This window comes from Myotis daubentonii, chromosome 3 (assembly GCF_963259705.1).
Source record: "Myotis daubentonii chromosome 3, mMyoDau2.1, whole genome shotgun sequence".
Classification (NCBI taxonomy): Eukaryota; Metazoa; Chordata; class Mammalia; order Chiroptera; family Vespertilionidae; genus Myotis; species Myotis daubentonii.
In genome coordinates this window covers 193,664,857-193,692,597 of record NC_081842.1, presented here as the reverse complement: position 1 = coordinate 193,692,597, position 27,741 = coordinate 193,664,857, and the positions used below count along the sequence as shown (strand labels likewise).

General features: G+C 52.8%; 1 protein-coding gene across 1 annotated transcript; it reads left to right on the top strand.

Moving 5' to 3' along the window:
- The first annotated feature begins 1,742 nt into the window (after positions 1 to 1,742).
- NT5C1A (5'-nucleotidase, cytosolic IA) lies at positions 1,743 to 26,451 on the top strand. Its single transcript, XM_059690058.1, has 6 exons — positions 1,743 to 2,156; positions 12,078 to 12,245; positions 12,685 to 12,814; positions 14,757 to 14,879; positions 17,131 to 17,315; positions 19,051 to 26,451. Exons 1-6 carry the CDS (start codon positions 2,025 to 2,027, stop codon positions 19,414 to 19,416), a joined length of 1,104 nt encoding a protein of 367 aa, XP_059546041.1. The 5' UTR covers positions 1,743 to 2,024; the 3' UTR covers positions 19,417 to 26,451.
- The last annotated feature ends 1,290 nt before the right edge of the window (positions 26,452 to 27,741 follow it).

The following is a 27,741-nucleotide window of genomic DNA, read 5'->3' as shown; positions in this document are numbered from 1 at the left end:
GGTCAGGTGCTCACTCCCAACCCAAGTAACCACCTATTCAGTGATGGCGAGCCTTCTGAACTCGGCGTGTCAGCATTTTGAAAAACCCTAACTTAACTCTGGTGCCGTGTCACATATAGAAATTTTTTGATATTTGCAACCATAGTAAAACAAAGACTTATATTTTTGATATTTATTTTATATATTTAAATGTCATTTAACAAAGAAAAAATCAACCAAAAAAATGAGTTCGCATGTCACCTCTGACACGCGTGTCATAGGTTCGCCGTCACTGACCTATATGATCTCCTAAGTGATTTCTTCTAATTCTTCCTCCTCCTCCTCCTCCTCCTTCATGAGGCATCTGAGAATAATTGACCCCTTCCTAGAGTTTCATTATTTATTGTTGTATAACAAGCCACCCCATAACTTAGTGCTTAACACAACAACACTTTATTTTTTTTATGACTCTGTGGGTTGGCTAGGCTCAGCTGGGAGGTTTTCCTGCTTCATGGCTGGGTCACTCATCCAGCAGCATCCCACTGGAGCTGAGCTGGAGCTAAAACAGCTTAGACGGCCCACTCATATGTCTGGCAATTGATGCTGACAGTCTCGGGGGAAACTACTGTTCTCCACTGGCTACTTATCCTCCAGGGCCGCTCGGCCTCAGCCTGTGGACTTTCCGGCAGGACATCCAGACTTCTTTACCTAAGCTGGCTCCCAAGAGGGCAAAAATGGAATCTGCAAGGCCTCTGAAGGCTTAAGCTTGGGAACTGTATAACATCCCTTCTACAGCATAATATTAGTCCGCTCAGATTCAACCCCACCGCTGGATGGGAGAAATGTCAAAGTCACATTGCCAAAGGGCAGGCAGGATGGGAGAGAGTTTGGGCTCGTCTATGGAAACAATCCACCAAGCCTTGAGAAGGGCAAGTGAAAACATACTTCCCCAATCCTAAAACGTTGTATTGTTATTATTTCCCCTTTCCTCCCACACAAGGTTTGGTTAGTTCCTCCCAGGAAGGCAGAGTCTGTCCAGGTCCCTCCATTCTGTACCCCGTCCCAGGCAGACACCCTGCAGGCCAAGCCAGTATTTTGTCTTGCTGTTTCCACCCACCTGTGCACACTCTAGGCTCGCCATGAGACTCCAGGATGGTGGTTCAGGAGTCTTTGATTCCAGCGCTCGTCTTCCACCCACCCTCCATCCAGCCACTTCATAGCCCTTACTACTCAACCCAAGCTTGGTAGGTGGGGCCTGGGAGTGCGCGCCCCCTGCTGGCTCTTGAGGGACCAGCAAGAACTCGGGTCTGGAGAGAGAATCCCTGGGAGTCTCTCAGATCTGGCCCCCCAACCGCCGCCCCCCGCACGCAGAGAGCCTGGTCCCGACGCGGACAAGGGCCCTTCTGCGCGGGTGGGGAAGAGCTGCGGGGCTGGGTCTGCCACTGTGCGCCCGGCCGGAAGCGGCTCCCGCTGGTGGACGGAGCTGTGCATCCACTACCCACCCCGCCCCACCCCCTCCGCGGAATGGACTAGGGTTCGAGGGAAGGGGACGCCGCTCAGGGGGGCCCTGGGTCCTTGCAACGGAGGGGGAAACAAGGTTAGCTTGGGGGCGGGAGACAGCTAGCTTTTCATTCTTTCTTTGGGATTCCTCATCCTGGGAAATAAGTTGCCAGGCCGCCCCCCCCCCCCGCCCCCACCGCTCCCCCATCCCAAGTCCACAAGCCCAGCTTCAGGCCCCCTTCACCTGAGAGCCGGAGAGGCCAGCCCCCCACCCGCACCCCATTCGCTTCGGGAGTGGGGCGGTCAGGGAGGAGGGCCCAGCTACCCTCTGATGCACACACACAGACAGCAGCCACGCGCGGGCCACCGAGAGGGCGAGGTTGGCACCCCCGCCCCCACCCCGCCCTCCCGCGGGCTCGCACGCCCACAGTCCCCGCCGCTGCCCGCTCCCTTCTCACGCCCGGGACGCGCCTCGCTCCCGCAGCTCAGCCCCGCGAGCTCCGCGTCTGCGCCGCCCGCCCGGGCCGGCTGGGTCACAGCCGGAGATGGAAGCCGGGGAGCCCCGGGAGCCGCGCGAGCCCGGGCTGGGGGCAGAGAGCGCCGCGGCCACGGCCATGCGCTGGGAGGAAGCCAACACTTTCTGCGGCAACCTCACGCCCAAGAAGACACCCAAATCGGTAAACACGGGGCGCGGGTGTTCGGGGAGCGGAGGGGGAAGGTCCCGGGGAGGGGTCGAAGGCCGCCTGGAGAGGGACCCGTGGCGCCGCTCCGGAGGGAACACCACCCCTTAGCACCGGAGTGCGCCCGGCAGCTGGCGCGGGCTCGGGGTTATTTTGGGAGCTCTGCTCCGTGTTTCTTCCCGGGCTCGGGTTCCCCGCCAGGATCCCCCTCCCCCATGCCGCTAGGGCCCAGCTCCGGCCCCGAGGCCAGCCCCTCCCGGTGCGGCTGCCTGGGGCGCACGGGCAGCCCTGGTGGCCAAGCCGGTCCGTGAAGCCCGCGGAAGCGACCCGGACCCCAGAAGCCAGACTCTGGAAACCCGGCTCCTCCTTGCTGTGCGCTCCGGTTTCTGCCATCCGGGTACTGGGCTTCGTACTCGAGCCTATGCATTTGGGGGTCTGGCTCAGGGCCATGCGCCCTGGGCTGGGGCGCCGTGTTCCCCGCGCCCCGAGGGTGCGCTCGGGGCTCTGGGCCCCTGGCCCTGGGCTTCCGACGCTGGACTCTGCACCTTGGCTCCCTGCGCAGTGGGCGTTAACGGCCCTGCTACCTCCGTGGTGGTCTCAGCCCTGCAGGACGCACGGAGAGGAGAGAGGTCCTCTTCCAATCCCACAAGTTCTTGATGCCCTGGTTGCCCCTGGGCCTTGCTAATTCCCGCTTATCAGACATCGGTGCTGGCGGAGGGGACTGAGAGCAGAGGCTGGCTCAGAGCATCCTCCAAAAAAGAGCTCCAGCCTGACCTTAGTGTGTCCTGCTACTTCCTTCCAAAGACCCTACCCCAGGAGGCCCACCTGTCAACAGTCATTTCTGCAGCAACAGGGGGACTGAGGTGAGTTAGGCTGACCCGGCCTCAGGCCTCACACTGCCCTGCGGGGGAGCCCCTGCAGGTGGTGAGTGCTCAGGTGGAAGACCCTACCAGTGCAGGGGGTGCAGAGAGGAGTGGCTGCCCACTAAGGGAGGCTCTGCAGAGGTGGCCTTTGCGCTCATCTTAAAGTGGTTTTGCCATGGCGAGAGAAACAGGGTGGGCAGAAGGCATGCAGATGGCCACTGAGGGGGAGAAGGCAGGATCTTTGGGAGAAGAGTTGGAGGAATGCCAGAGGCCATGGAGGGCCTTGAGTACCATGTTAAGGAGCCGGGACCTTATTGGGTGAAGTTAGGGGTTTTATTTATTTATTAATATAATTTAAGTTGATTTCAGAGAGGAAGGGAGAGGGAGCAATATATCAAAACATCAATGATGAGAAAGAATCATTGGTCAGCTGCCTCCTGCACGTCCCACACTGGCAATCGAGTCTGTAACCAGGCATGTGCCCTGACCAGGAATTGAACCATGACCTCCTGGTTCATAGGTTGACTCTCAACCACTGAACCATGCCAGCTGGGTGAGGTTAGGGCTTTTAAAACTAGGTTCCATGGAGCCCCGTGAATCCAATTAATTTTTTTCTTCTTCAAAGTATGTTTTAAACTGTTAAAAATGTATAATAAAATTAAACTCACTCAAATGTGTTATGTGGATGTTTTGTGCACCTTGGAGACTACCAACATATTAATTTATGCTGCGGATTGATTTTTTTTTAAGCAAACCACAGAATAAAGTTTTTCCTGTGATCTGTTTAATAGAAGAGTATCTTGAGATTGCTGACAATTATTGCTGAGTCTCTTGAGGCTTGTAGTTTAAAACAAAACAAGGCATTTGCAACCACTTACTGGTGTGAATCAGGGCTTTCTCAATACTGCAAAAACCAGCCAACGCAGAAACAAAATGACTAGATGATGAAGCTGAAGTCTGCACTGGCATCCTAACTTCCAGTTTCGAATTTGTCATCACCCAAACAACTGTGTTGTTGTCATTGGTTGACGTTATAATAAATACTTTATGTACATGTAATGTATTTTTTTTTTTACATGTAATGTATTTGAATTTGTACAATAAATGATACCAATACAATGTAATATCTGGTTTACATACTGGGGTTTCCCCCAAGAGTTCATTTGAATAAAAGATCAACCTACTTTTTCAAAAACCATGAAAACCAGCCCTAGCCGGTTTGACTGAGTGGACAGACTGCCAGGCTGCAGACTGAAGGGTCCCAGGTTCGATTTTGGTCAAGGGCACATGCCCTGGTTGCGGGTTCGATCCCCAGTAGAGGGCATACAGAAAGCAGCCAATCAGTGATTCTCTCATCATTGATGTTTCTCTCTCTCCCTCTCTACCTTTCCCTTCCTCTCTGAAATCAATAAAAAAAATATTAAAAAACAAACAAAAATGCATGCAAGTATTATGGAATTATGCCTGATTTTTCAGCAAGGGATTAATTTGGTTCCATTTTCATTGTAGAAAGATCACCCTGGGCAGTGGTTAATAGATTGAAGGGGGTGCATCTGGCAGCAAGCATACCAGTAAGGAGGCTGGTTCCTGTCTGAGGAGCAAGCTGTCATGGTCTGGGGATGGAGAGAAAGGGATGGGCGTTGGGGATTAGGGTGGTGAGTGGAGCTCACCAACTTATTTCCTCCCCAAGCTCCAAGGAACCAGGGAACTCAGGCCCAGCTGTCAGTCATGACCTCTCTGTCAGCCTCTGACCCTCACAAGGTGCCTGGTGGCTTCCTGGCCCCTACTCCTTCCTGCCACAGCTTCTCCTCCCACAAGCTATGTTGGGGGCTTTAGGCCTCATGCACCCCATCAAGGCCTGTCCTGGGCTTATTCTCATTCCCAAGAGCCTGAGTGAAGTTTTTAAGCCCTGAGATCCCTAGGAGACCCTCACCTCATGGAGTCAGAGGATTTCCTCTCTCTCCTCCAGCAGCCCTGCTCCTTCTAAGTCCGTCTAGAAATAACAGCTTTTGGCCATGTTCCTATCTTGGTCCCAACAGGCAGAATTATATCAGCCAAAATGAGAGCTCCTCAGACAGGCTGAATGGCGTTGAGCTGCTCTCCATTATCCCCCCACCCCGCCTACACCCCACCCCCAAGCCAGCAGGGGGACACCAGCCTGGCCCCAAGCCCTGGTGGAAGGCAGAGAGAGCCGGCAGGACCCTGGCTCCCTGGAGGCCAGTGCTCTCAGGCTGAGTTCTGGTCTAGGGTGAGGGTCTTTCTAACCCACCCAATCTGGAATCTGGACTTCTTTCTGACTTCTGGAGGGTCACCTGACAACACATGACAGGGTGGCCCCCCTCTGCAGCTAGGTCCAGGAGGGTCTCTAAGTGCTTGCTCCTCCCCAGCTCTGGCCAACTCCTTTCACCCGTTCCTTCAACTCCACCTGGAGCCCTCATCTCTGCCAGCTGGGATCCATATTTCCTGCAGCAGCTCCTGCCCGCTTGGCCCGTAGGCTCCACGTGACTTGCGCAGCGTCAGAGCAGGCTGAGTGGGGAGGCAGGGTCCTGCCCTTGGAACCTCCATTCTGAGAGCAAAGAGAGCCCTGTCCTTAGAATCCTCACTGGGAGAGCCCTGTGCCCCTCACCATTTCTTCCAAATCTGGAAAGGAAAGTGCCGTGTGTGGGTGTGTCCCAGGGAAGTGGCTGAAGTAGCAGGGGTTGGGGTTGGGGTCTTCTGGGAGTTACTGAGGAGGGGCCTATGGGGGAGTGCTGCTGTGTGGACAGAGGCCAGAGACTTGGGGTCTTATCCCGGCTCTGCGTTGACTTGGCTGTGTGACCTAGAGTAAATTTCTGTCCCTCTCTGAGCCTCTTCCCCTATATATATTTTTAAAATATATTTTTATTGATTTCAGAGAGGAAGGGAGAGAGAGAGATAGAAACATCAATGATGAGAGAGAATCATTGATCGGCTGCCTCCTGCACGCCCCCCACTGGGGATCGAGCCCACAACCCGGGCATGTGCCCTTGACCGAAATCGAACCGGGGACCCTTCAGTCCCCAAGCCGATGCTCTGTCCACTGAGCCAAGCCAGCTAGGGCTCTTTCCCCATATTTAAAAGAAAAAAGGCAGCTGGGATAGTTTTCTTGCAATTGCTCAAAATGGGATGGGGTGGGGTCTGGGCAGGTCAGCCAGCGGGGACCCAGAACAAGGCAATCTGGCAGGGACTGTGGGACAGAAAGTGAAGAGTGAGACCTTGGCCGGCTGCCTGGACTGGAGTGGCTGGCTTGGGAACCTGCCTGAAGGGGCTGGGAGGGCAGCTGATTCTCTGTCCTTGAAGGGATGATGGGCCCTGTCCCCGGGGCAGTAAGCCACCAGGCTCCCTGGGTTTATGAGAGTGAGTCTCCCAGCTCCCTACACCCCACTCTTACCATCCCTGACCATCCTGCTATCACTTTTTTCCTCTAGGTCAATGGTCTGGAACCTTTCTTCTGCCAGGGGCCATTTGGATATTTATAACATCATTCAAGGGCCATACAAAATTACCAACTTGAAAATTAGCCTGCTAAATTTGATCAAACATTTCATTAACCCACCCCTAATACCTTGGCAGGACCAGACCAAATGATTTTGCAGGCCGGACATCCCCCACTCCTGTTCTAGGTCTTTTAACTTTACCTTCTTTCCTTGAAGGCTCTCAGTTGCTAAGGGGGTTGGGTGGTACACAGGCCAAGGACACATAGATATTAGGTGTACCGGTTAATAATGCGGACTTTTTTCAATAGATGGAGGTACACATATGTTGATATATATGCGACTTGATATGTATGCTATTTTGTTGTATTGACAACAAGCTTCAAAACTTCATATGTCAAATTTGCTGAAGGTGTAACATTATAGATATTTTTACGCTTAAAAAAAGAGCATTTGCCGAAACCGGTTTGGCTCAGTGGATAGAGCGTCGGCCTGCGGACTGAAAGGTCCCAGGTTCGATCCCGGTCAAGGGCATGTACCTGGGTTGCGGGCACATCCCCAGTGGGAAATGTGCAGGAGGCAGCTGATCGATGTTTCTCTCTCATCGATGTTTCTAACTCTCTATCTCTCTCCCTTCCTCTCTGTAAAAAATCAATAAAATATATATATTTTTTAAAAAGAGCATTTGCGGGAAGTTTTAATTCATTACTTTATTTTGAAGAAAAGTGCTGCTGAAAGTTATCGTATACTTCGGGAAGCTTAAGGTGAACATGATCCATCTCAAGATACTTGTGAACGCTGGTTTAAACGCTTTAAAAGCGATGATTTTGACGTGAAAGACAAAGAATGTCCAGGTCAACCGAAAAGGTTTGAAGACCAACAATTACAAGCATTATTGGATGAAGATATGTGTCAAACGCAAAAGCAACTTGCAGAAAGATTAAATGTTGCTCAGCAAACAATTTCTGATCGTTTACAAGCAATGGGAAAGATTTTAAAGGGAGGGAAATGGGTGCCACATCAACTGAACAAAAGACAATTGGGAAACTGAAGTCATCAGTAAAATGTTGCTTCAACGGCACGAAAGAAAGTCTTTTTTGCATCGAATTGTGACTGGCGATGAAAAGTGGATTTATTTTGAGAATCCCAAACACACAAAAGCGTGGGTTGATCCAGGTCAACCAACAACATGGACTGCAAGGCCAAATCGCTTTGGAAAGAAGACAATGCTCTGCATTTGGTGGGATCAGGAAGGTGTGGTGTATTATGAGCTTCTAAAACCAGGTGAAACCGTTAATACTGATCACTACTGACAACAAATAATCAATTTGAACCACGCTTTGATCGTAAAACCACCAGAATGGGCCAGAAGACACAGCAAAGTAATTTTGCTTCATGATAACGCACCATCACACACTTCAGTTAAAGACACGTTAAAAGATCTTGCCTGGGAAGTATTAACCCACCTGCCATATTCACCAGACCTTGCTCCTTCAGATTACCACTTGTTCCGATCGATGGCACACTCACTTTCTGAGCAGCACTTCAAAACGTACGAAGAAGTGGAAAATTGGGTCTCTGAATGATTTGCCTCAAAACAAGAAAAGTTCTATTGGGACGGTATCCACAAATTACCTGAAAGATGGGGGAAATGTGTAGCTAGCGATGGACATTACTTTGAATAAAGCACTTTTGATGTTTCTCTTGAAGTTATCGTGTTTTCTTTTATTACAAAATCCGCATTATGAACCGGTACACCTCGTACACTGTGGTGGCCAGCAGCTGGAGAGCACTGGGGCTGAGCCCCAGAGGACAGGCGCCTGTCCCGCACTGCCCCAGACTGGCCTGCTGGTTGGAGTAAAAGTCAAATGCAAACTGAGGCCTACCTCACGAGCTTGGGGGGCTCGTTGGTCTTCCATTCCTATTCTGAGGTCTTAAAGCCTCATTAGCCACTCACCAATCATAACTACTTAAATATAAATTGATTAAAATAAAATACAATAAAAAATTCAGGTCCAGCCCTAGCTGGCTTGGCTCAGTGGTAGAGCATTGGCATAGGGACTGAAGGGTCCCAGGTTCAATTCCAGTCAAGGGCACATGCCTGGGTTGTGGGCTCAATCCCCAGTAGGGGGTGTGCAGGAGGCAGCCGGTCAATGATTCTCTCTCATCATTGATGTTTCTATCTCTCTCTTCCTCTCCCTTCCTCTTTTAAATTAATAAAAAATATACATTAAAAAAATTCAAGCCCAGCCGGCGTGGTTCAGTGGTTGAACATCGACCTATAAACCAGGAGGTCCCGGTTTGATTCCTGGTCAGGGCACATTGCCGGGGTTGTGAGCTTGATCCCCACTGTGGGGCTTGCAGGAGGCAGCCAATCAATGCTTCTCTCTCATCATTGATGTTTCTGTTTCTCTCTCTCCCTTCATCTCTGAAATCAATAAAAATATATTTTTAAAAATTCATCCCTTTGTAATACTTTAAGCAATAAAAAAAAAGAAAGAAAGAAAAAATAAAAATTCAGTTTCTCAATCTCACTAGCCACATTTCAAGTTACTCCAGCGGTTCTCAACCTGTGGGTCGCGACCCCTTTGGCGGTCAAACGACCCTTTCACAAGGGTCGCCTGAGACCATCCTGCATATCAGATATTTACATTACGATTCATAACAGTAGCAACATTACAGTTATGAAGTAGCAATGAAAATAATTTTATGGTTGGGTCACAGCATGAGGAACTGTATTTAAAGGGCCAGAAGGTTGAGAACCACTGAGTTACTCCATAGCCACATGGACAGCTCTGGACATTTCTATTATCACAGAATGTTCTATTGGACAGTGCTCTTCTGAAGGACGGCACGAATTTCTGCCTTGGGGAGAGGTCATCAGCTCCATGGGGGCAGGAGTCACACCTGTCTTGTTTCTTGCCATGTCCCCAGCACAGTGCCTGTCACATGGTAATCACTCAATGTTGTCAACTGATTGGAGCCCAGGCTTGACTCCAGAGAGAAGCAGCGGGGCCAGTGTGTGACCCACAGGGCTAGGCAGGAGCAGGCCAGAAAGCAAGGTCCCTTTATTTATTTTTAATTTTTAAAAATATAATTTTTTTTATTGATTTCAGAGAGGAAGGGAGAGATAGAAATGATGAAAGAGAAACATTGATTGGCTGCCTCCTGCATGCCCCCTACTGGGGATTGAGCCTGCAAGTCAGGCATGTGCCCTGATCGGGAACTAAACCATGACCTCCTTGTTCATAGGTCAGCGCTCAACCACTGAGCCATGGTGACCAGGCACCAGGTCCCTTTATGAATCTTGCCCCCAACTTGAGCCCCTCACTTGTAAAGTGGGAATCATGCTCAGGTCACAGAGGTGTAGTGGGACTCTGGGTGTCTGTGAGTCCTTTGGGAGCCCACACCCTGACCTTTGCCAGGGATTATAAAGGGCCCAGCTGCTGCGATGGCATGCCCCTGGCTCCATCCTACTGGAGATGGTGAAGGAGTTCTGAGACCCTCCTGGGGCTCTGAGAGGAGGCCCTCTAATCTAGCACCTTCCTACTCTTCTGGGCTTACCTTTACTCACACCCCCATGCCCTGGGCTCTGCTCACCTTTGTGGATGCACCACCGTGTATGTGCACACTCTTCATGCCTTACTTCACCCTCCTCCTCCTCTCCCATGACAACTTCCTGTGAACCTGTCATCAAGGCTTTGCTTTTCACCTGTGTTCTGTCACTCATTTCCATCCCTTTTGCATCTCTGTTTACCTGACTTTCTCCCCTACCAGCCTGTGAGCTCTGAGGACAGTAGCCAAGTCTCTACCAGGACCACCCTCAGGCAGAGCCCAGGTGCCTGGCATAAAGAACCAGCAAATATTCACCCAATTGGCATCAATCAAAAAAATATTCTCCAAAGACAGAGAAACAGCGATCAGACTATCAATCCCCAGAGGGAAAGTAGGGGAGGGTGGGGGTAAGGGGAAGAGATCAACCAAAGGACTTGTATGCATGCATATAAGCCAAACCAATGGACATGGACAACAAGGGGATGAGAGCATTGCACGAGTGGCAGGGGGTGGGGGGGGGGGGAGGTTGGGGGTTAATTGGGGGATGAGGACACACTTTTAATACCTTAACCAATAAAGAAATTAAAGATAAAAAAAATATTCTCTGAGTACCTACTATATCGAGCAACCTGAACAGATTAGGGCACTGAACTGAAGTTTCTGGTTCATGTTAAATTTTGTCATGGCAAATAATGTTTCCCAATACAATATGTTATTTAAAAGCTTAGAAGCATTAAAAATTTACTGGGCACCTACTATGTGCTAGGTACAGTTTTAAGCACTAGAGATATAATAAATGAACAAGATAGTCACAGTTCCTCTTCCCTCAGAACTTAGACATTGTTCCTACTTCCTCTCTAGAACTTTGTCTGGGAGTAGAAAGAAGCAATTATAATTGTTAAATTTTACTAAAAGGAAATAGGAAAATAGGGAAGAAAAAGGAAGCAGAAGAGGTGGCACACCCATGACTAAGGGTGAAGGAAGGCTTCCTAGAGGTGACGTATTGTTTGAGACCCAAAGGTTGGGCAGAAGTTAGCTGGGTGGAGAGTCAGGGAAAGAGTAGGTCAGGACGGGAAACAGCATGTGCAAAGGCTCAGAGAAAGAGTGGAAGGTGTGCTCACTCATGAGAGAGTTCAGCCTGAGCAAAGTGGGGCCATGGGAAGGCGAGCGCGGAGAGCGAGTAGGGAGTCTGTTATGAAGCGCTTCCTACTCCATACCAAAAGCTAACAACTAGAGCCTGAGAAACGTGGGCACCACTGAAGGGGAGGGGGACGTGATCAGATCTGAACTTGAGAAGATCCCCATGACAACAATATGGATGACAGATTGGAGGAGAGGAGAGATATTGACGGACTGGACTATGGTAGGGAAGACAAAGTGGATGGCTTCTAGTGGCGCTGACAGGTGTTGGTGGGGAAAGGGAGCCGAGGAAGAGGGAAGACCTGCATTGAATTTGGGGCTTCTGGTTGAGGTGAGGAGTGCATGGTGGTGCTCAGCAGTGAGATGAGGAAGGAGGGAGGAGTCCAGGTTTAGGGGTGGAGACAGTTGTGGGAATTCAGCTTTGGGCATGTTGAGTTTGAGTGTCTGTTAGTCAACAGGGACAGTTAGATACATGAGTCTGGAGCTAGAGAAAGGTCTGGGCTGGAGACAAACGTTCTTGTATAGTTGTCATGTTTCTAAGTACATTTCCTCCTAAGGGCATGTAGCTCTCGTTTTATAATGGAAACCACCTGAAGACCATCTTGGGCATCGGTCATACTCTGGCTCCATACACTGTATTCATTCATCTGTTGTGTCCAGGTGGCTGGCTAGATGGCAGACTCCCGTAGGGCATGGCCCTGCTTCTTGGTGGGGAGGCTTCCTCTCCCTCAGTCCCCAGCTGGGTTTTTCACAGAGGAGGTCCTGTCCTAGGTCTGCCCCTGCCCAATACTAAGCCTCCTAGCAGAGGCTGGGCCTGGTCTGCTCCTGCCCCGGGACTCAGAGGGGCTGGCCCATGAGACCCACCTCAGGGAAGTGGAAGTGATGGCCCTTCTCCTGCGCCTCTGCAGCCCAAGCCTCAGAATGCAGTCACCATTGCCGTGTCCTCCCGAGCCTTGTTCCGCATGGACGAGGAGCAGCGGATCTACATGGAGCAGGGCGTGGAGGAGTACGTGCGCTACCAGCTGCAACACGAGAATGAACCATTCAGCCCTGGGCCGGCCTTCCCCTTTGTGAAGGTGAGCAGCAGTCCACTCCTGGGGAGGGGGGGAGGGTAGGAAAAAGCACTAGCATGGATGTTTGAGTAAGGAGAAAGGGCCCTCTGGGAGGATGCTACCCCACAGGAGCACGGCTTGGCTAGGGCCAGAGCCATTGTGGGAAGAGGCCACCCCATACTCTGGACGAAGGCAGCCCCACACCAGGTAATGAACCATCTTGGTGAGTGGAGCACGGGCTGGATTTCAGCCTCCACTCATGCTTCCAGTGAGGCAGCCCTGAGCAATAATCAACCCGCCCCATGGCAGAGATGAGGCGGAGAAAGTCCATGCCCACTGATCTCACGCCAACTCTGGCCCCTGACCTCCCCTCTCCTCTCCCATCGTCCTCCCCAACCCTGGCTACCAACTCCAGCTATTAATTCCTGGGGGGTCTGATCTGGAGCCCCCCCCTCCCATCCAGGCTCTGGAGGCGGTGAACAAGCAGCTTCGAGAACTGTACCCCGACAGTGAGGACATCTTTGACATCGTCCTTGTAACCAACAACCACGCTCAAGTGGGTGTCCGTCTCATCAATAGCATTAACCACTATGGTAAGCATGAGGTGTCTGGCCATGGGACGCCCCCGCCAGACCCCTGGGGATGGGGCCACACCTCTGCTGGGTAAGGGCATGCCAACTAGAACCCCAAACCCAGTGGTGCACTGGTAAACTGGCTCTTTAAAAAAATTGTAGCTTTGCCATTTTCAGGATATAAACATTTCCACTTATTATGACTTATTTCAAGCTACCAGAAGTTGAACAATCTAACTGGCTCAAAAAAATCCCAGGATGTTTAACATTCAGTTCTTGCAAGCCAATATAAGCCAGCTCCAGCACACCACCGCACAGCCCCACTCCCTACGTGATTGGGCAGGGCACGTGCTGCCCCCAAGCCTCAGTTTCTCTATCTGCGATGGGGCTAAAGGTCTCACAAGGCTGCTGGGAGAAACAGGCAGTCATCAGAGTGAATGGGGCTTCATTCAAATTCTTCTTAAACAATCTTTATTGTTGAAAGTATTACAGATGTCCCCCTGTTTCCCCCATTGACCCCTTCTAGCCCACACCCACGCCCCTCTAATTCTTAATTGAAAGCACTTGACCCTCCAGAGCTTGTTTAAGTTGAAAAGAATGTCTTATCAGGTTATAGGAGTGTCTCTTAGAACCACAGGACAAGCAGTAAATTGGGCCAGAAAGGCCTGCATCCAAGAACTGGAAATCTCTCCTGGGCCCCTTCTCTCTGGGCCACACGAGCCCTTATCTGCTTCTCTACTTTGTTCTTCTTTTTTTCCTTTCCTATCTATTTTTCTCCCCAAATGAGGCTCTCTGCTTTTCCTGAACATGGCCAAAATTTATAAGTTTGCAAGTCCTTGTTTTAGGAAACCAAGAGAGTCCAATGGGCATTTTTAAAAAGATTTTTTTTTTTTTTGAAAGAGAGAAACATCGATGTGACAGTGCAACATCAATCAGTTGCCTCCTGACACTCCCACCAGGGATCGAGCCTGCAACCGGGCATGTGCCCTGACTGGGAATCAAACCGGCAACCTTTCAGTGTATGGGACGATACCCAACCAACTGAGCCACACCAGCCAGACCACTTGGCATTTTAAAGTCCTAATTTCAAATTTCTGGGAGCAGGAATGATCTTCAAAATATTTAACCACCATGGCCCTAGCCGGTTTTGCTCAGCAGATAGTGCATTGGCCTGCGGACCAAAGGGTCCCGGGTCGATACCGGTCAAGGGTATGTACCTTGGTTGCAGGCTCCTCCCCCTGATCCTGTGCAGGAGGCAACCAATTGATGTGTTTCTCTCACATGGATGTTTCTTTGTCTTTCCCTCTCTCTTCCACTCTCTCTAAAAAAAAAATCAGTGGGAAAATATCCTTGGGCAATGATTAACAACAACAAAAGTTAACCACCTGTGATGTATTCACCGCGTAATCAGGATAGACAGCACCTGTAGTGCCAGAGCCCATCCAGAAGAATCCCTGCTGAGCCCAGCATTACCCCTTCATTGTGATTGTTCTGCGTGAGGGGTCGGGTAGGGTTGGGCTAAATTAGCCACTAACTCAATGGGCTCAGAGCAACAGCCATTGACCAACCAGGAAATATTTTACAACCTGTGCAGGCATGGGTACTAGGTGACTATCGGCCCAGGCTGTGAGAGAATCTGATTGGCTCAGCTTGGATCAGGTGTCTGTTCCTAGCCAATCAGCTATGGCCAGGAGAGCCACTCATGGCTAGGGATCCACCTTGTGTAGTACTGTGACTCCCGGACAAGAGGATGTTACTGTGAGCCAGGCAAATGCTCCAGAGGTGATCATCCTCATTTCAAGGATGAAGGAGGGAGGGGCTTAGAGACGGGGACTGCTGGCCTAAAATCACTCAGAGAATCACTCCACTGTCCCACCATCACTCAGAACCAAGATGGAGGGACCACTCTGAGGCCCTAAGGGTTGACCCAGCATCACCGGAGTATTCTCTATCTCCTCCCCAGACCTGTTCATCGAGAGGTTCTGCATGACAGGTGGGAATAGCCCCATCTGCTACCTCAAGGCCTATCACACCAACCTCTACTTATCAGCTGATGCAGAAAAAGTTCGAGAAGCCATTGATGAAGGTGAGTCAAACTGGGGAGGGAGAATATGGGGAGTCTGGCAAAGGGATCCCAGAAGGGGAGGCCTTTAGGCTTCATCCTAAAGCTCTGAGCAGGTGCTAGTGGTTGCCATGGGAACTGGAAGAGGGGTACCTTTTGTAATTCCTATGACCTGTCCAATAAATCTGAGAACAAGGCCCCCCTATTCATTATTGCCCATCTAATCCACTCTTCCACCCCTCCCCCGCCCTACCATGTTAAGGATGCTTTTACTCATCACCATCACCCAGGCTTCTGTTTCCATGGAAACCCTCCTTTCAGCCCAGAAAGCTACTCCCTTCTAGGAATCCTCCAGGTCAGTAGGAGTTCTGATTCCTGTGTGACCATGGGCAACTTCTGTCCCTGTCTGGGCCAATGGGGAGGAAGATAAGTATCTAGTCCAGCGTGGGCAATGAGTGGGGTCTGGGAAATGGCCAGCATTCCAGCAGCTGAGGTGAGCTTAGGAGACCCAGCCACAAGTACTGACAAAGAGAACTGCCCTCCATGTGTCTCTTTCAAGGGTCAGTTTTGGGTGGTAGACCCAGCCTTGGTCCTCCAACAGGGTATGTATTCCTATTGCACATAGAAGAAAACAGGCTGGCAGGCCCCATTTCCTGAGAGGGCTCCTCAGGCTCAGCACTGCTGGAAGGTTTATCAATCAACAGTGTATTCACTCTTCCCCATCATGCTGTCTCCTGCCTAGAAGCTTGGCCTCTCTCTCCCTGGCGCCTCCTCTCTGAGCTGCTTGGGCCTCTGGGAGGCTCTCTTTAACCAGGAGCCAGAAGCTATTTCCCTACACAGATGTCACACCCTCCAGTCGGGGCCTTGACACGGGCCTGCATGTGCGCCTCTCTATGTCTGCAATTTGAGCTCAGGCTGGAGAGCAAGGGGTGGCAGGGGCAGGCCCTGCCCAGGGTGGGGTGGTTCGGGTTCATCTTGGCTCCATCATTGGCAGAGCTGAGTAGGTGCCTGGCCCGATGCCCAGGGCCTGGTCCTACAAGTAACATCCTCAGGCTAGCAAAGTTGACACTGCTCGCCTCTCCCAAATCTCTGCCCAAGCCCAGCCCCTGTGATTCCAGATTCCCGAAGAGCAGGGCCGAGTGGCCTTCGGAGAGATGAAGAAGAAGGAATGGGCTGAGCTGCTGACCAGGTCTCCAGCCTCTAGCACTGGCTCCCTTGTCCAGTGTAGCCCTAGCCTGGAGCCTGGGTTTCCCACAGGCTAGGAGAGGCCCAGGGTTGCAGACAGTCTGTGCCACAGTCCCTGGAATTATTGCTGCCTCTCATGGCCACCCACGTTGCTTCAAGGAACCCAGAGTGGCCAGGCTGCCTTGAGAAGGGCATACCTGGGTGCCCTTGTGGCAGAAGACTGAGGGGGTGCCCACCCCGACTCCACCCCCTATGGCAGCCTGGGATCTCAGCCCCAGGCAGAGCTGAAACAACCTTCATTTTACCTTGCCTCAGAGCAGGTGAGAGGCTTGCTGGAATCAACAGCAAGAGAGCGAGGCCAACCCAGAGGCAGGGCCCCTTCCCAGCCCCCCTGTAGGTCTATATTAGGGGCTGTGGATAACTCCGGGAAGGATATCAGTGGCCTGGGGGACCCTCCCTTCCAGCCAGGACATTCCGATGGTCCGTACCAGCATGACCTTACTAGACAATAAAGCATTGCCATCCCTCCACACTGATTGATAAATGGCTCTTGTCCTGAGTCCTCTAAGTGCCCCACCCTGCTTCCTGGGACTCCCCCAGACCTTCCCACAAAGCAGCAACTAAAGGGAAACTCCGCTCAGGCCAGGGTCTCAGAGCAAAGGCCAACATCCATTCTGATTGGCCAGGTGCTAAATATTCTGAATGTTAGCCCTCGTTAGCTTAGCTCTGAGTCCTGGGAGAGGCAGGTGGGACAAGAAGAGCCCGAGCTGCCCTAGCTGGTTTGGCTCAGTGGATAAAGCATCAACCTGCAGACTGAAGGGTCCCGGGTTCGATTCAGGTCAGGGGCAGATGCCCGGGTTGTAGGCTCGATCCCCAGGAGGGGGGCGGGCAGGAGGCAGCTGATGGGTGATTCTCATCATTGATGTTTCTATCCCTCTGTCCCTCTCCCTTCCTCTCTGAAATCAATATATACATATTTTTAAGAATAGCTTGAGCTAGCCCTCTCCTGGCCCCAGGCAGCTGAGGCAGGCATCAGGGGGCCCCCTCTTGCCAGGATAAAGGCAGACAACCTTTGCCTCTCTCTGCCCAGGGATCGCAGCCGCCACCATCTTCAGCCCCAGCAGGGACATGGCTGTGTCCCAGAGTCAGCTGCGCGTGGCCTTCGACGGGGACGCTGTGCTCTTCTCGGACGAGTCGGAGCGCATCGTCAAGGCCCACGGGCTGGACAGGTTCTTCGAACATGAGAAGGCCCATGAGAACAAACCCTTGGCCCAGGTGCTTCACAAACTCCCCAGAGCCCCTGGGCGGAGCCAGGTGGCCCCGCAGAACCTGCCCTGGGCTGGAACCAAACTCTGAGCTTGACCCAGAACCCAGCCAGGTCCCCTCACCAAGCCTCCAGCCTTCATCCCTCTCACCTGAGCCCTGGCACCCTCAGGGAGCTTCTACCCTCCCACTGAGCCCCTGTTCCCCTCACTGCAGTCCCATCCTCCTTTTGAAGTCCCCATCCTCTCTCTAAGCCCCTCTCAGAAGCCCCTACCTCTCCTTTGCTGCTCGTAGCTGAGGTTTTCATCCCCTTCTGGAAGTCCCCATCCCCTCTCTGAGGTCTCCATCCCTCCTCTAAAGTCCCCATCGCACTCGGAACGTCTCACCTCTCCCTCTGACTCCGCCATCCTCTCTCCGGAACCCTCATTCCCTCTCTGAGGTCCCCCCGCCCCTCTGAGTAGGCTCCCCTACTCCCCTCACTGGAGGAAAGGAAACGCTGGACTGGGCCAGGGAGATCCACTGGGTGTGGGGTCTGGAGCAGCCCCTCTGCTTTGGGCCACACCAGCCCTAACCACCTCCTGCCATCCACCCCTTGGCAAGGGGCTCAGGGACCGTCACTCACTGTCTAACTGCTCAGGTGTCTCCCTGAGAGCAGAATAGGCCCTAGACTCTAGGGTCGCGACCCCTTTGTCGGTCGAACGACCCTTTCACAGGGGTTGCCTAAGATCATCCATCCTGCATATCAGATATTTACATTACGATTCATAACAGTAGCAACATGACAGTTATGAAGTAGCAACGAAAATAATTTTATGGTTGGGTCACAACATGAGGAACTGTATTTAAAGGGCTAGAAGGTTGGGAACCACTGCTTAGAGCCTGGTTGAAATCCTTGAGGCCGGAGCTGTTGGGATTCCCTAGTCCTCCTGGGAGCTCCTCTTTGTGCTTTTAACAAAAATCCACATCATCCCAGAGTCCCTGTCTCTGACGGCTCAGCAGGCTCCAGCCGTGGCCCCTGGACATTCATCCCACCTCCATTCTCACCAGTTCCCTCCGGAACCCTTGGGAATCAGGGCAGGACAGTCTTCCCACCAAGTGGTAGGCAGAGCCGGAGACCACTGCTGGCTCCAGCCACCCATAGGCGAGGGGGCTCCAAGACTGGCAGCCCACCTGTCCTTATTCCCAGCTGCTGCTGGGCTTTTCTTCTTTTCCGCTGGTTCTTTATTCGCTGTCCTCATTCATCGTTCCCGGCACTTCCTTTCCCTGGCCCTAGAGACACAGAGCATGGCGCCCCAGGCCAGCTGCACGTTGGTCTGTCTGTCCATGTTGTTTGCAGCTGGACTCCACTCTGCCTGGAGGGTGCCCAGGCTGTGGTTGCTAAATATTTCTAGTATCCTCCCTGCTGGTGAGCACAGAAGGTCATACTATGGAGCTGTAGGACAGACACCCATGTACCCGAGGGGCACACAGAAGGACATACGTAGGAACAGCTCTCCTGGCACATTTTTCTGACACAGTCACCCCCAATCACAGCGGCACAGATGCCCACACCGCCGTAGGTACCTGCAGTCCCACTGATGCGCACAGTGGCCTGAGCAGGCATAGCAGGACCGGGAGCTGTGGGGACCTTGAGAAGCTTCCCCACCCCAAACATCAAGACACGAGTGCTTCAGGGAGGAGCCCCGCTGGAGAGGGGGCCCAGGTCTGGGAGAGGGGTGAGCTCACAGTCTCCCTTGCCTTCTCGTAGGGACCCCTAAAGGGCTTTCTGGAGGCCCTGGGTAGGCTGCAGAAGAAATTCTACTCCAAGGGCCTGCGGCTGGAGTGCCCGATCCGCACCTACTTGGTGACGGCGCGCAGTGCAGCCAGTTCTGGGGCCCGGGCGCTCAAGACCCTGCGCAGCTGGGGCCTGGAGACAGATGAAGCCCTGTTCCTTGCGGGCGCGCCCAAGGGCCCCCTCCTGGAGAAGATCCGCCCTCACATCTTCTTTGATGACCAGATGTTCCACGTGGCTGGGGCTCAGGAGATGGGCACAGTGGCCGCCCACGTGCCCTACGGGGTGGCACAGACACCCCGGCGGACTGCGCCTGCGAAGCAGGCCCCAGCTGCACAGTAGCCGAGCCCACAGTGCTCCAGGCACAGCTCCCTGTCGCCCTCCCACATGCCGCCCACTGGACCCTTCTCGGCCCACCGCACTGCCTTGCTGCATGTCTGCCCTCATCCCTGGGAGGGAGGCGCTGGTACGCAACTCTGCAGACTGGGCCGGCACCTCACCAGCCTCACTGGGGGCCCACACTGTGCCATGATGCTGGCTAGGGAACTAAGACCCTGGCTGGATTTCAGGGGAAGTGGATGGAGGGTCAGAGGAGCCAGGATGCCTCAAAAGGGCTTTGGGGTGAAAACCAGCTCGGTGTCGTGCCAAGAACTCTGCTTTGGGGGAGAAGAGATCTGGCCTCTAAGCTCGATCCTGGCATTAACGGCATAACTCTGAGCGAGTCCCTCCTTTTCATGGGGTTCAGGTTCCCCATCTTTTAGGTGGTTTTCAGAATCGCCTTCAGCTAAAGAACTTGGTTTTCTAAGGTTGCCCTCTTTAAAGGAAGCATTCTGTGCCAGGGCTGGCACTGGTCTGCACGCCCCTTTGCGCGGGTTGTGGAAGGAGGCTACAGTGAATTATGAAAAGAAGGCCCTTCCTCTGGCGGGCCACACCCACGCGGGGTGCACAGTCACATTAGCAGGATATAAGCGGGGTGTCAGCCCCCTTGGCTCCTCAGCCCAGAGGCCTTTGTCAGCTGGGCAAAATGCACAATCGTCCACAGCAGCCCTACCTATAATTTTACACATCTGGAAACCACTGGGCAAGATGACCCATTTGCTGCCCAGGATCCTCTAATCTGAGTCATCAGGGGCAGCTGCCAGGCCTGCCCCATCTGGGAAAGGAATGGGGGAGTGAATTAAACCTGCATGCAAACTCTGGTGTAGCCAGCAGGGGGCACTGCAGGCACTTCCTGGGGAGCCGCTTTAGTAGCCGCCTGCCCACTGCTTCCTTTGCTTTTGCTCTTAGCCAAAGCTCAGCTGTTCCCGCCTGCCAACCCCTTCACCTCACTCCCTCAATTATTGTATCCTGCTGTGTCGCCAAGCAGCCCTGCCAGGGGGGAGTACTGGGGTTTACTGTGTGGACCCAGGCTGAAGGGGGAGGCTGTCCAGGCTGAGATGATGTGGGATGTGTGAGGAGGTCTGGCCTGCGGCAGTGACCCGTTAGAGAGGAAGGAGCTGAGATTGCACTGGAAGATTCCCCCGCTATGGGAGTGTGAGTGGAGGTGATGAGCTCCCCGTCACTGGGATGCTGTGCAAGGGATGCCCTCTGAGGTACACCTGTGAACCTCCACCCTGGCAGGAGCCCCTGCAGCCCCTTCGTCACCACTTCCGGGGCAGAATTCTCACTGCCTGATGGCAGCCTCCTCCCTTGTGACCAGCCGTGCTCTCTGCGGGGGTGGTGGCACCAATGGCTGGCCCCTCAGGAAGACCCAGAGGTGTGAGCAGACATCTGTATGGGGGGCTGATTGCCCGGCTCCTGGGGGGCAGTCCTAGCTGTGAGCAAGCAGTTTGTGAAGAAAGCCAAAGGTACCAGCACAGTGGGCAGGAGCCTGGAGGTGTGTGTGGGAGAACTGGAACACTTGTGGGGGCAGGAGAAAGGAGTGAAGAGCCATCAGGGGCCTGACCTTTGTCCTTTCGAGGACTCAGCTCACGGTCTGAATGGGCACAGATTCTGGGTAGTGTAGGGCGGCCAGTAGCTGCAGAAAGATCACCAGGAAGGAGGAAAGAGTAAGCACCCAGAGGTGGTTCTGTATTGGAGCAACAGTTTGGGCCAGAATCGAAGTGCTCGGCTGAGCTTTTGCTATCGGCTCCTAGAGGCTGGTCCCGCGGGCGAAGGGCCAGGCTGTGCCGAGTGCTCCGGGCAGATGCCCAGCACTGACTGCCTGACCAGTGGATGAAGATGTCTTTGCACGAGTTCATTTTCATGCGGTCAGGACCTTTTCGGGCAACAGAGGAGGCCTCAGGGCAGAGCGTTTGGTTTTGAGCTTCTTCCTCTACCCATGCTCCAAGCCCAGCCATGGATACCGTGAGACCTAAGAGGGAAGGAGGAGGTCAGTGAGCTCAACCCAAGTCACCTTTGATCTTGGCTGAACCACAGAAACATCTGCTCACCACCCCTCGGGTCAGAATCACCCCCTTGGATGAGCCTCCAGGGCCCCAGAACCAGCAGGCGTTAGGCTGCGTGACCAGGGTGGACATGTGCACTGTGAGGACAGCACCAGATGTCACCTAATTAAGATAAACCCCAGGGATTCTGGGAGCCAAGAAGTCCTGCCCCCAGGACCTAATGATAAACACCAATGATTCTTCTAGGTCTGTTTTCCTTCTAAGCAGGAAAATAGGATGCTGGAAGCAAAAGATAAGGTGCAGTAAAAGCCTGGATTTCACTGGAGCCACCATTAATAGACATAGACAGCCGTGGGCCATGAGAGACAGTCGGGTCCAAATTCTATTATTGCAACCATAAATGAGCATCTTGGGCCTGGAGAGAGAGCTTTCAGAGGCTGGAATAAAAGGCCAGACGTTCTGAGGGCAGGGCAGGCTCGTGCAGCAGCCAGACACACCTGATTGTTTCACAGGTGAGAAGGAGCATTCAGCAGGCAAATTAAAAAGCCAGGTGAGCACCAAAGCCGCAGGCCCAGCCTGTTCTGCAGCTAGGGGGGGTGGGGGTGGGGGTTGGTGGGAGAGCACAGAGACCACAGCTCCTGGCATGCTGGACCCCTGTTGCCAGAAGCACCGCAGCCCAGCGAGTCCTGCAGAACTTGCCCGGGGAAATGCTTGCCAACAAAATGCCAGGCCCGTTGGAAACTGCCACTTAGCAGAAAAACAGAAGCCCTGTTACTAAGCACTGAGACTGCTAAGATCGTTGCCAAACAGCCCCCTCCCCTTCCTGAGAGCCCAAAGAGAAGGTGGGGACCTAGCAGAAATGCCAGGAGACACCAAAACCAGCAAGAACTTCAAACCCAGGATGGATCTGGCATTGTAATGACGTTCAGCTGGCATGCACCAGTCCAGACATTTCTTAAAATATGGAAATGTGTCCGTGGCCGTTGGTAAAGAGCTCTGGCCGGGTTCCCCGAGTGCCCCCGAGTGGCCTCAGTTGTCCTGGCCACTGTGACTGCTCCCTGTTCCCACGATCCAGTGAAAGGGGCTTCTTAGGAGGCGACTGGAGGCGGCTCCAGCGCGATGGCCAGTGCGCCGCTTGGTGGCGCCCGTGCCGGTTTCGAGAAGGAAAGCGACTTGCCCAGTCACATAGCTAGTGAGCGGCAGGCAGCACAGGGACTCAGGCTGACATTGGGGCCAGGCTCTGAGCCATTTTGCCGCATGACCCACACATGTGCATAGAGAGGGCAATAGAAGCTTCATAACAGAGGAGTTCACCTGCCAGTCCTTTAATATATTGGTCTCCTGCATGTTGAAATGCTTAATACACTGGAGTGGGTACATTTTGGTTACAGCTTCCTAAGTAGCTAAGAAGAATTGATATTAAAGCCAAACATTTGCAGAGCCCTTGGAGCACCTCAAACAACCCCCAAGTTCTGAGGAACCCAGTTTGAAGACCCTGCATTGGGCTAATGCAGGGTTGGGAAACCATGGCTCCTTGGGCCAACGAGAGCCCACTACCTGTTTGTTTTGCTTTTTTAAACAACAAAAACCTTTTACTAGAGCACAGCCATTTCTATTTGTTTAGGTGTATGTGCGGCTGCTTTCACACTACAGCAGCAGAGCCGAATTATTTCAACAGAGAGCGTGGGGCTGAAAATATTTATCTGCCTTTTACTGAGAAAGTTTGCTGACCCCCAGGCTAAGGCGAACACCCCCAGCCTGCTCTTCCGTGGGAAAGACCTGCTCTCATGCACCTAAGCACTCAGAGGCAGAGGCTGGCTCCACTGCCCAGGGGAAAGCATGTGGGGGTACGTGCCCACCTGTGGGCATTGTTGGGGCTGTGGAGTCTCATGGGTACTAGCTAAGTGCCTCGATGTTAAACACAGCAGGCCCTTGTCCTCTGAGAAGTCAAGAGTTCAAGTTTGACTATTTTCAAGTGACCCCTGACCCGTTGTAATTCAAAATGTGGTTGATGCGCAGATTTGACCGAAGTGTGCCCTGCCAAGCTGATGGGTGAGGGGCAGGAGCAGGGCCCCCACCCCCCCACCCCCGTCTAGGGCTAAGCCCAGCTAGCTGTCTAGCATCTGCTCAGGGTAGTTTTGTTGTTCTTGATTTGTGATTGCCCTCATGAGGCCACTTGGGAATGAGCAGTGCTGGAAGATGGAGGACTTTTGGGTAAAGTGAAGTGCCCACTGTTGGCTTCAGTGCTCAGATCTCACAGGGCATCCTCTGCTCTCGGGGGAAGCAAGGGCAAGCTCTTCACAAGGACAGTCCTAGGAAGGGCTTTAGCTGGCTCAGGAGTTCCTGATCTAGTGAGAGAGAAAACGCCAGCGAACTGAGGAATGGCAGTGCTTGTGCTGTGAGGTGTGGGCGAGAACACACACACCCTCACGGTGGAATGGCGTAGCGGGAGGAACCTGCCGATTTAGGGGTTTACAGAGGCTCCAGGACCCACGGCAAGAATGGCAAGTGTGGGAGCCATGGTTGCCGTCACTGTTCCATCGTGACACTCTTCTCTGCTGAGCCCAGACTCGGCCTCAGAATCCTCTCAACCCAGCACGCCTGGCAGCAGCGACCAGTGGGTTGGAGTGGGCATGAAAGTCGAAAACGTATTTTGCCATCCCCATTGGATATTGCTATGGATGGGGCATGCAAGGCCCTGAATGCTTATTTTCAGATGTTGTAGTTCGACTCTGAGATGACCGCGATCACATCCCACTTGGGCAGAATACAAAGCGGGAGAATGGCCGCCTGTAGTTGGCGGCTGCTTAGGTGTGTCTGAGATGCAGTGTCCTTGGTTTCACCTTCTGCAAGCAAAGTACAAACACCCCTCCCGCCAGTAGGTGGCACTGCAGGCCCGCACTCAGCTGCTTGTGGTAGTAATAGCGGTTTTATTTGCTGGTTACTTTTCTCTCCTTCCACGGGACTTGGTGCTGTGCTGCACTCTGGTGCTTTAGGTGCTCTGAAAATGTGTGTCAAATGTAGCTGCCTGATGAGCTATTTGCTTTTACCAGCAAACGCCATGATTGTGTGTATGGACACACTCAATGTGTATCCCAGGATGAAAACTGTGCATTGTATGCATGTTTATGAGGTGTGTGTAATGGGGTCAGATATCTCTGCTGACAGCATGTGTGTGTGTGTGTGTGTGTGTGTGTGTGTGTGTGTACAGGATGATTATCTGTTGACTAAGGGTCCTGGGCCCCACATACTGATGGCCGGCCCTGCTTCCTGAGACTAGTTCTGGTTATTCCTTTCATCTCATGGTCATTTGCACATGGGCAGCATGGGGACTGCTGGGGCCAAGCCTTTTCTCTTTCTCTCTAGCTTCCCCGCTCTGGCCAACAAGGTCTTGGCTCCTAACACTCTGCCTCTCAACCCTCCCCTCTGCAGCCCTGAGAACTCCTTACCATCTCTACCTGTTCCCCCCTCCCCCTGACATTCCGGGGCTAACATGTATAGTGGGGAAGACTGCACTGCACAAATCCAGACGGAGCCATTCACACTATGACATGAGGGGTGCCTCCCCGGCACCTGCACAGCCTGCTGTGCACAGCTGCCCGGCTCATCTCATGGCCGTGGATTGAACAGCTGCCCTCTTCACTGCACCCCAGGCCCCCCTCCCCCGTCCCCGCAGCCGAGGCAGGGATTCCTTCCTCTGCTTGGGTGTTCTCGTCTAGCCCAGAAGTTATTTACCCTTGGCCTCGGTCAGGAAGCACCTCCCTGATGGGCCATCCCTCAGAGGCCTTTGGGATTCAATTCATGAAAGTGAAATATGGCTGGCAACATTTCAGTGACTCGTCTGCGTCTGCGTCTGCGAGGCAAACCGAAGCTCGCAGACTGGAGTCACTGACTCCCACACTCCTGGCCTTCCTGGGCCAGCTGTTCAGGTGGGTCTGCCGTGGAATTGGGTAAAGGCCTCGGGGCTAGACTTACAACTGCCGCTCAATAGGAAATCAGGACATCACCACAGACGGGATGCCTGGGCCAGGCCCCAAAGCCGACGCCTCCAAGGGCCCGGCAGGACACGAAAGTGAGCAAAGAGGGCTGGGCAGGGTCTTTGGTGAAACGGAGAAGACGTACTCTGGTTGACATGGTTGCTGCCGTGTGGGCTGGTGTTGCCGGATAGTTTGCCCCATTTTTCAAGAAGAGCTACAAATCTGGACTTTTAGATGTTGGCAACTATTTTGAGTTTAGAAAACAGTGTGCAGCCAAATAAAACAGGCCTTGGAAAGCTGGCCCTTCAGTCTCTAATTAGCAACCTCTGGCTCAGGCCCAGCGCATTGGTTTTTTCAGAACCGAATAACGGAGTGTAAGGATATTACACTCAGACTCACGGAGTTTGGGACCTTTCAGAGACCTAGTGCATCCCTGTGTGTTTGAAACTGTGTACATATAAACTTCTTTACTAACGTAATGACATACGTAGAATTAGCTTCTAGTTTTCTACTTAAAAGCATCTCAGCACCCCCAACTCAGAGCAGGATTTAAAACGAAGACTCTGTATGTGGTGTGTGTGTATCTACCTGTCAGCAGCCCCATTTTGTGCCATTTGCTTCATGGTAGCTCTACCTCCATCTTTTGCAAACGTGAGCTGCCCTGGTCTTCCTTCTAACCTAACCTCCCTGTGTCGCTCCTTATGGCCAACCTCCTAAGTGCCTCCTTAAACAGTCGGAGCACATGCTTCCTCATCCGTGGGCTTTCCCTTGCCCGGGGCTAGATAAGACTGCTCCTCCCTTCCCAGCTTTGCCCTCCCTTGGCCCACTGTGGCCGTCCCCAGCACCCAGCTCTGTCTGGCTCCGCCGCATTTACCTGGCCACATGATAAAGGGTGCTATGTGCTTTCAGTGTGGATCCCTCTCCCTCCTCATGCTTGTCCTAGACCTTAATTTTACAACATGGGCTTCTGCTTCTTAAAAGCCATTCAAATAAATAGAAGACATTTAAAAGAAGCATATATTGTCTTGTTTTTCCCCCCTGACAACTGTATTCACAGACTGGCTTATGGTCCCCTCAAGAAATGCCAATGGGGACCCACAGAGTGAGCAGGCCTGAGGTGAGTTCCATCCATGGGTGCCAGTGTCTCTCTGATTACCCCCTTGCCCCACGTGAGGAGCACCCTGAGGGGAGGTTCCACGGTGGACGGCAGCCTGAGCCCATCAGAAGACAAGCTCCCCCAGCAGTGCTCTGGGCGTGGACTCCAAGTCCCGATCTGGACCTACCAGGGTCGGGGGCTGGAGTGGGAGGAAGAAGAGGAGCTAAAAAAGGATGTGGGATGGAGGAGGAAGCGGGTGACTCAGACTCCAGCCTCAGCCCTCACGGAATCCTTCTTCCTGCCCGGCAGCCCCCTCCATAGCCCACCCAACCTAGGGCCAGTGTGTCCACACCGACCTGTCCATGACCACATTTCTCCTGCCACGCCCTCCACCTCCACCCGCTGAGGCCTGTCAGGGAGCATCTCAAGCACCACTTCCTCAGCGAGGCTCCCTCAACCCTCCGCGGATCATGAGCTCACTTCCTCCCTTGAGCAATATGTGAGTCCATGGTCTTTCTCCCGCAGCCCAAAGGAGCACCTCCAATTTCATTTCGGTGTCCTCCAGCCCTACCGTCAATAACTGTGCCTATAACTGAGTGACTGAATTCAGGGCTGATAGGACTGGGTCAGCTCTTTGCGGCCAATGTCATTTCAGAACTGTCATTCTGAGCAATATTGTAAAATATTTTGCATATTTTTCCTAAAAAGATCACCAAAGAGTCATGGCCTATTTGGGTGGAAAACCAAAGGCATGGGAGTCTTAGTCATCTGTTGCTATGTGATAAATTACTCCAATATTTAGCAACTTAAAACAATAAACATTTCTTATGTCACAGTCTCTGGGAATCCAGGAGTAGCTGAGCTGGGTGGTTTTTGCTCAGACTCTCCTGAGGTTGTTGTTAAGCTGTCAGCAGGGGCTGCAGGCATCTGAAGGCTTGACTGGGGCTGGAGGACCCACCTCCGAGAGGGCGCGTTCCGTAGCTGACGGCAGGTGGCCTCGGTGCCTCGCCACAGCGTTGCCTGAGTGTCCTCATGACATAGCTGTTGGCTTCCCTGGAGTAATCCAAGAACAAGCAGGCAAACTTGCTTTAAAAAACTGTCTTTTATGACCCAGCCTTGGAAGTGCTGTTATATCACTTCTACCTTATTCTATTGATCACACAGACCAACCTGATGCTCTGTGGGAGGTGACCACACACAGGTGTGA

What these genes read in the sequence shown, in the direction of transcription:
- NT5C1A (XM_059690058.1), top strand. Translation starts at nt 2,025, where the DNA reads ATGGAAGCCGGGGAGCCCCGGGAGCCGCGCGAGCCCGGGCTGGGGGCA. An exon ending in TCGAGAAGCCATTGATGAAG is followed by an intron (nt 14,880 to 17,130) that starts GTGAGTCAAACT and finishes CTCTCTGCCCAG; the next exon opens with GGATCGCAGCCGCCACCATC. An exon ending in AGAACAAACCCTTGGCCCAG is followed by an intron (nt 17,316 to 19,050) that starts GTGCTTCACAAA and finishes GCCTTCTCGTAG; the next exon opens with GGACCCCTAAAGGGCTTTCT.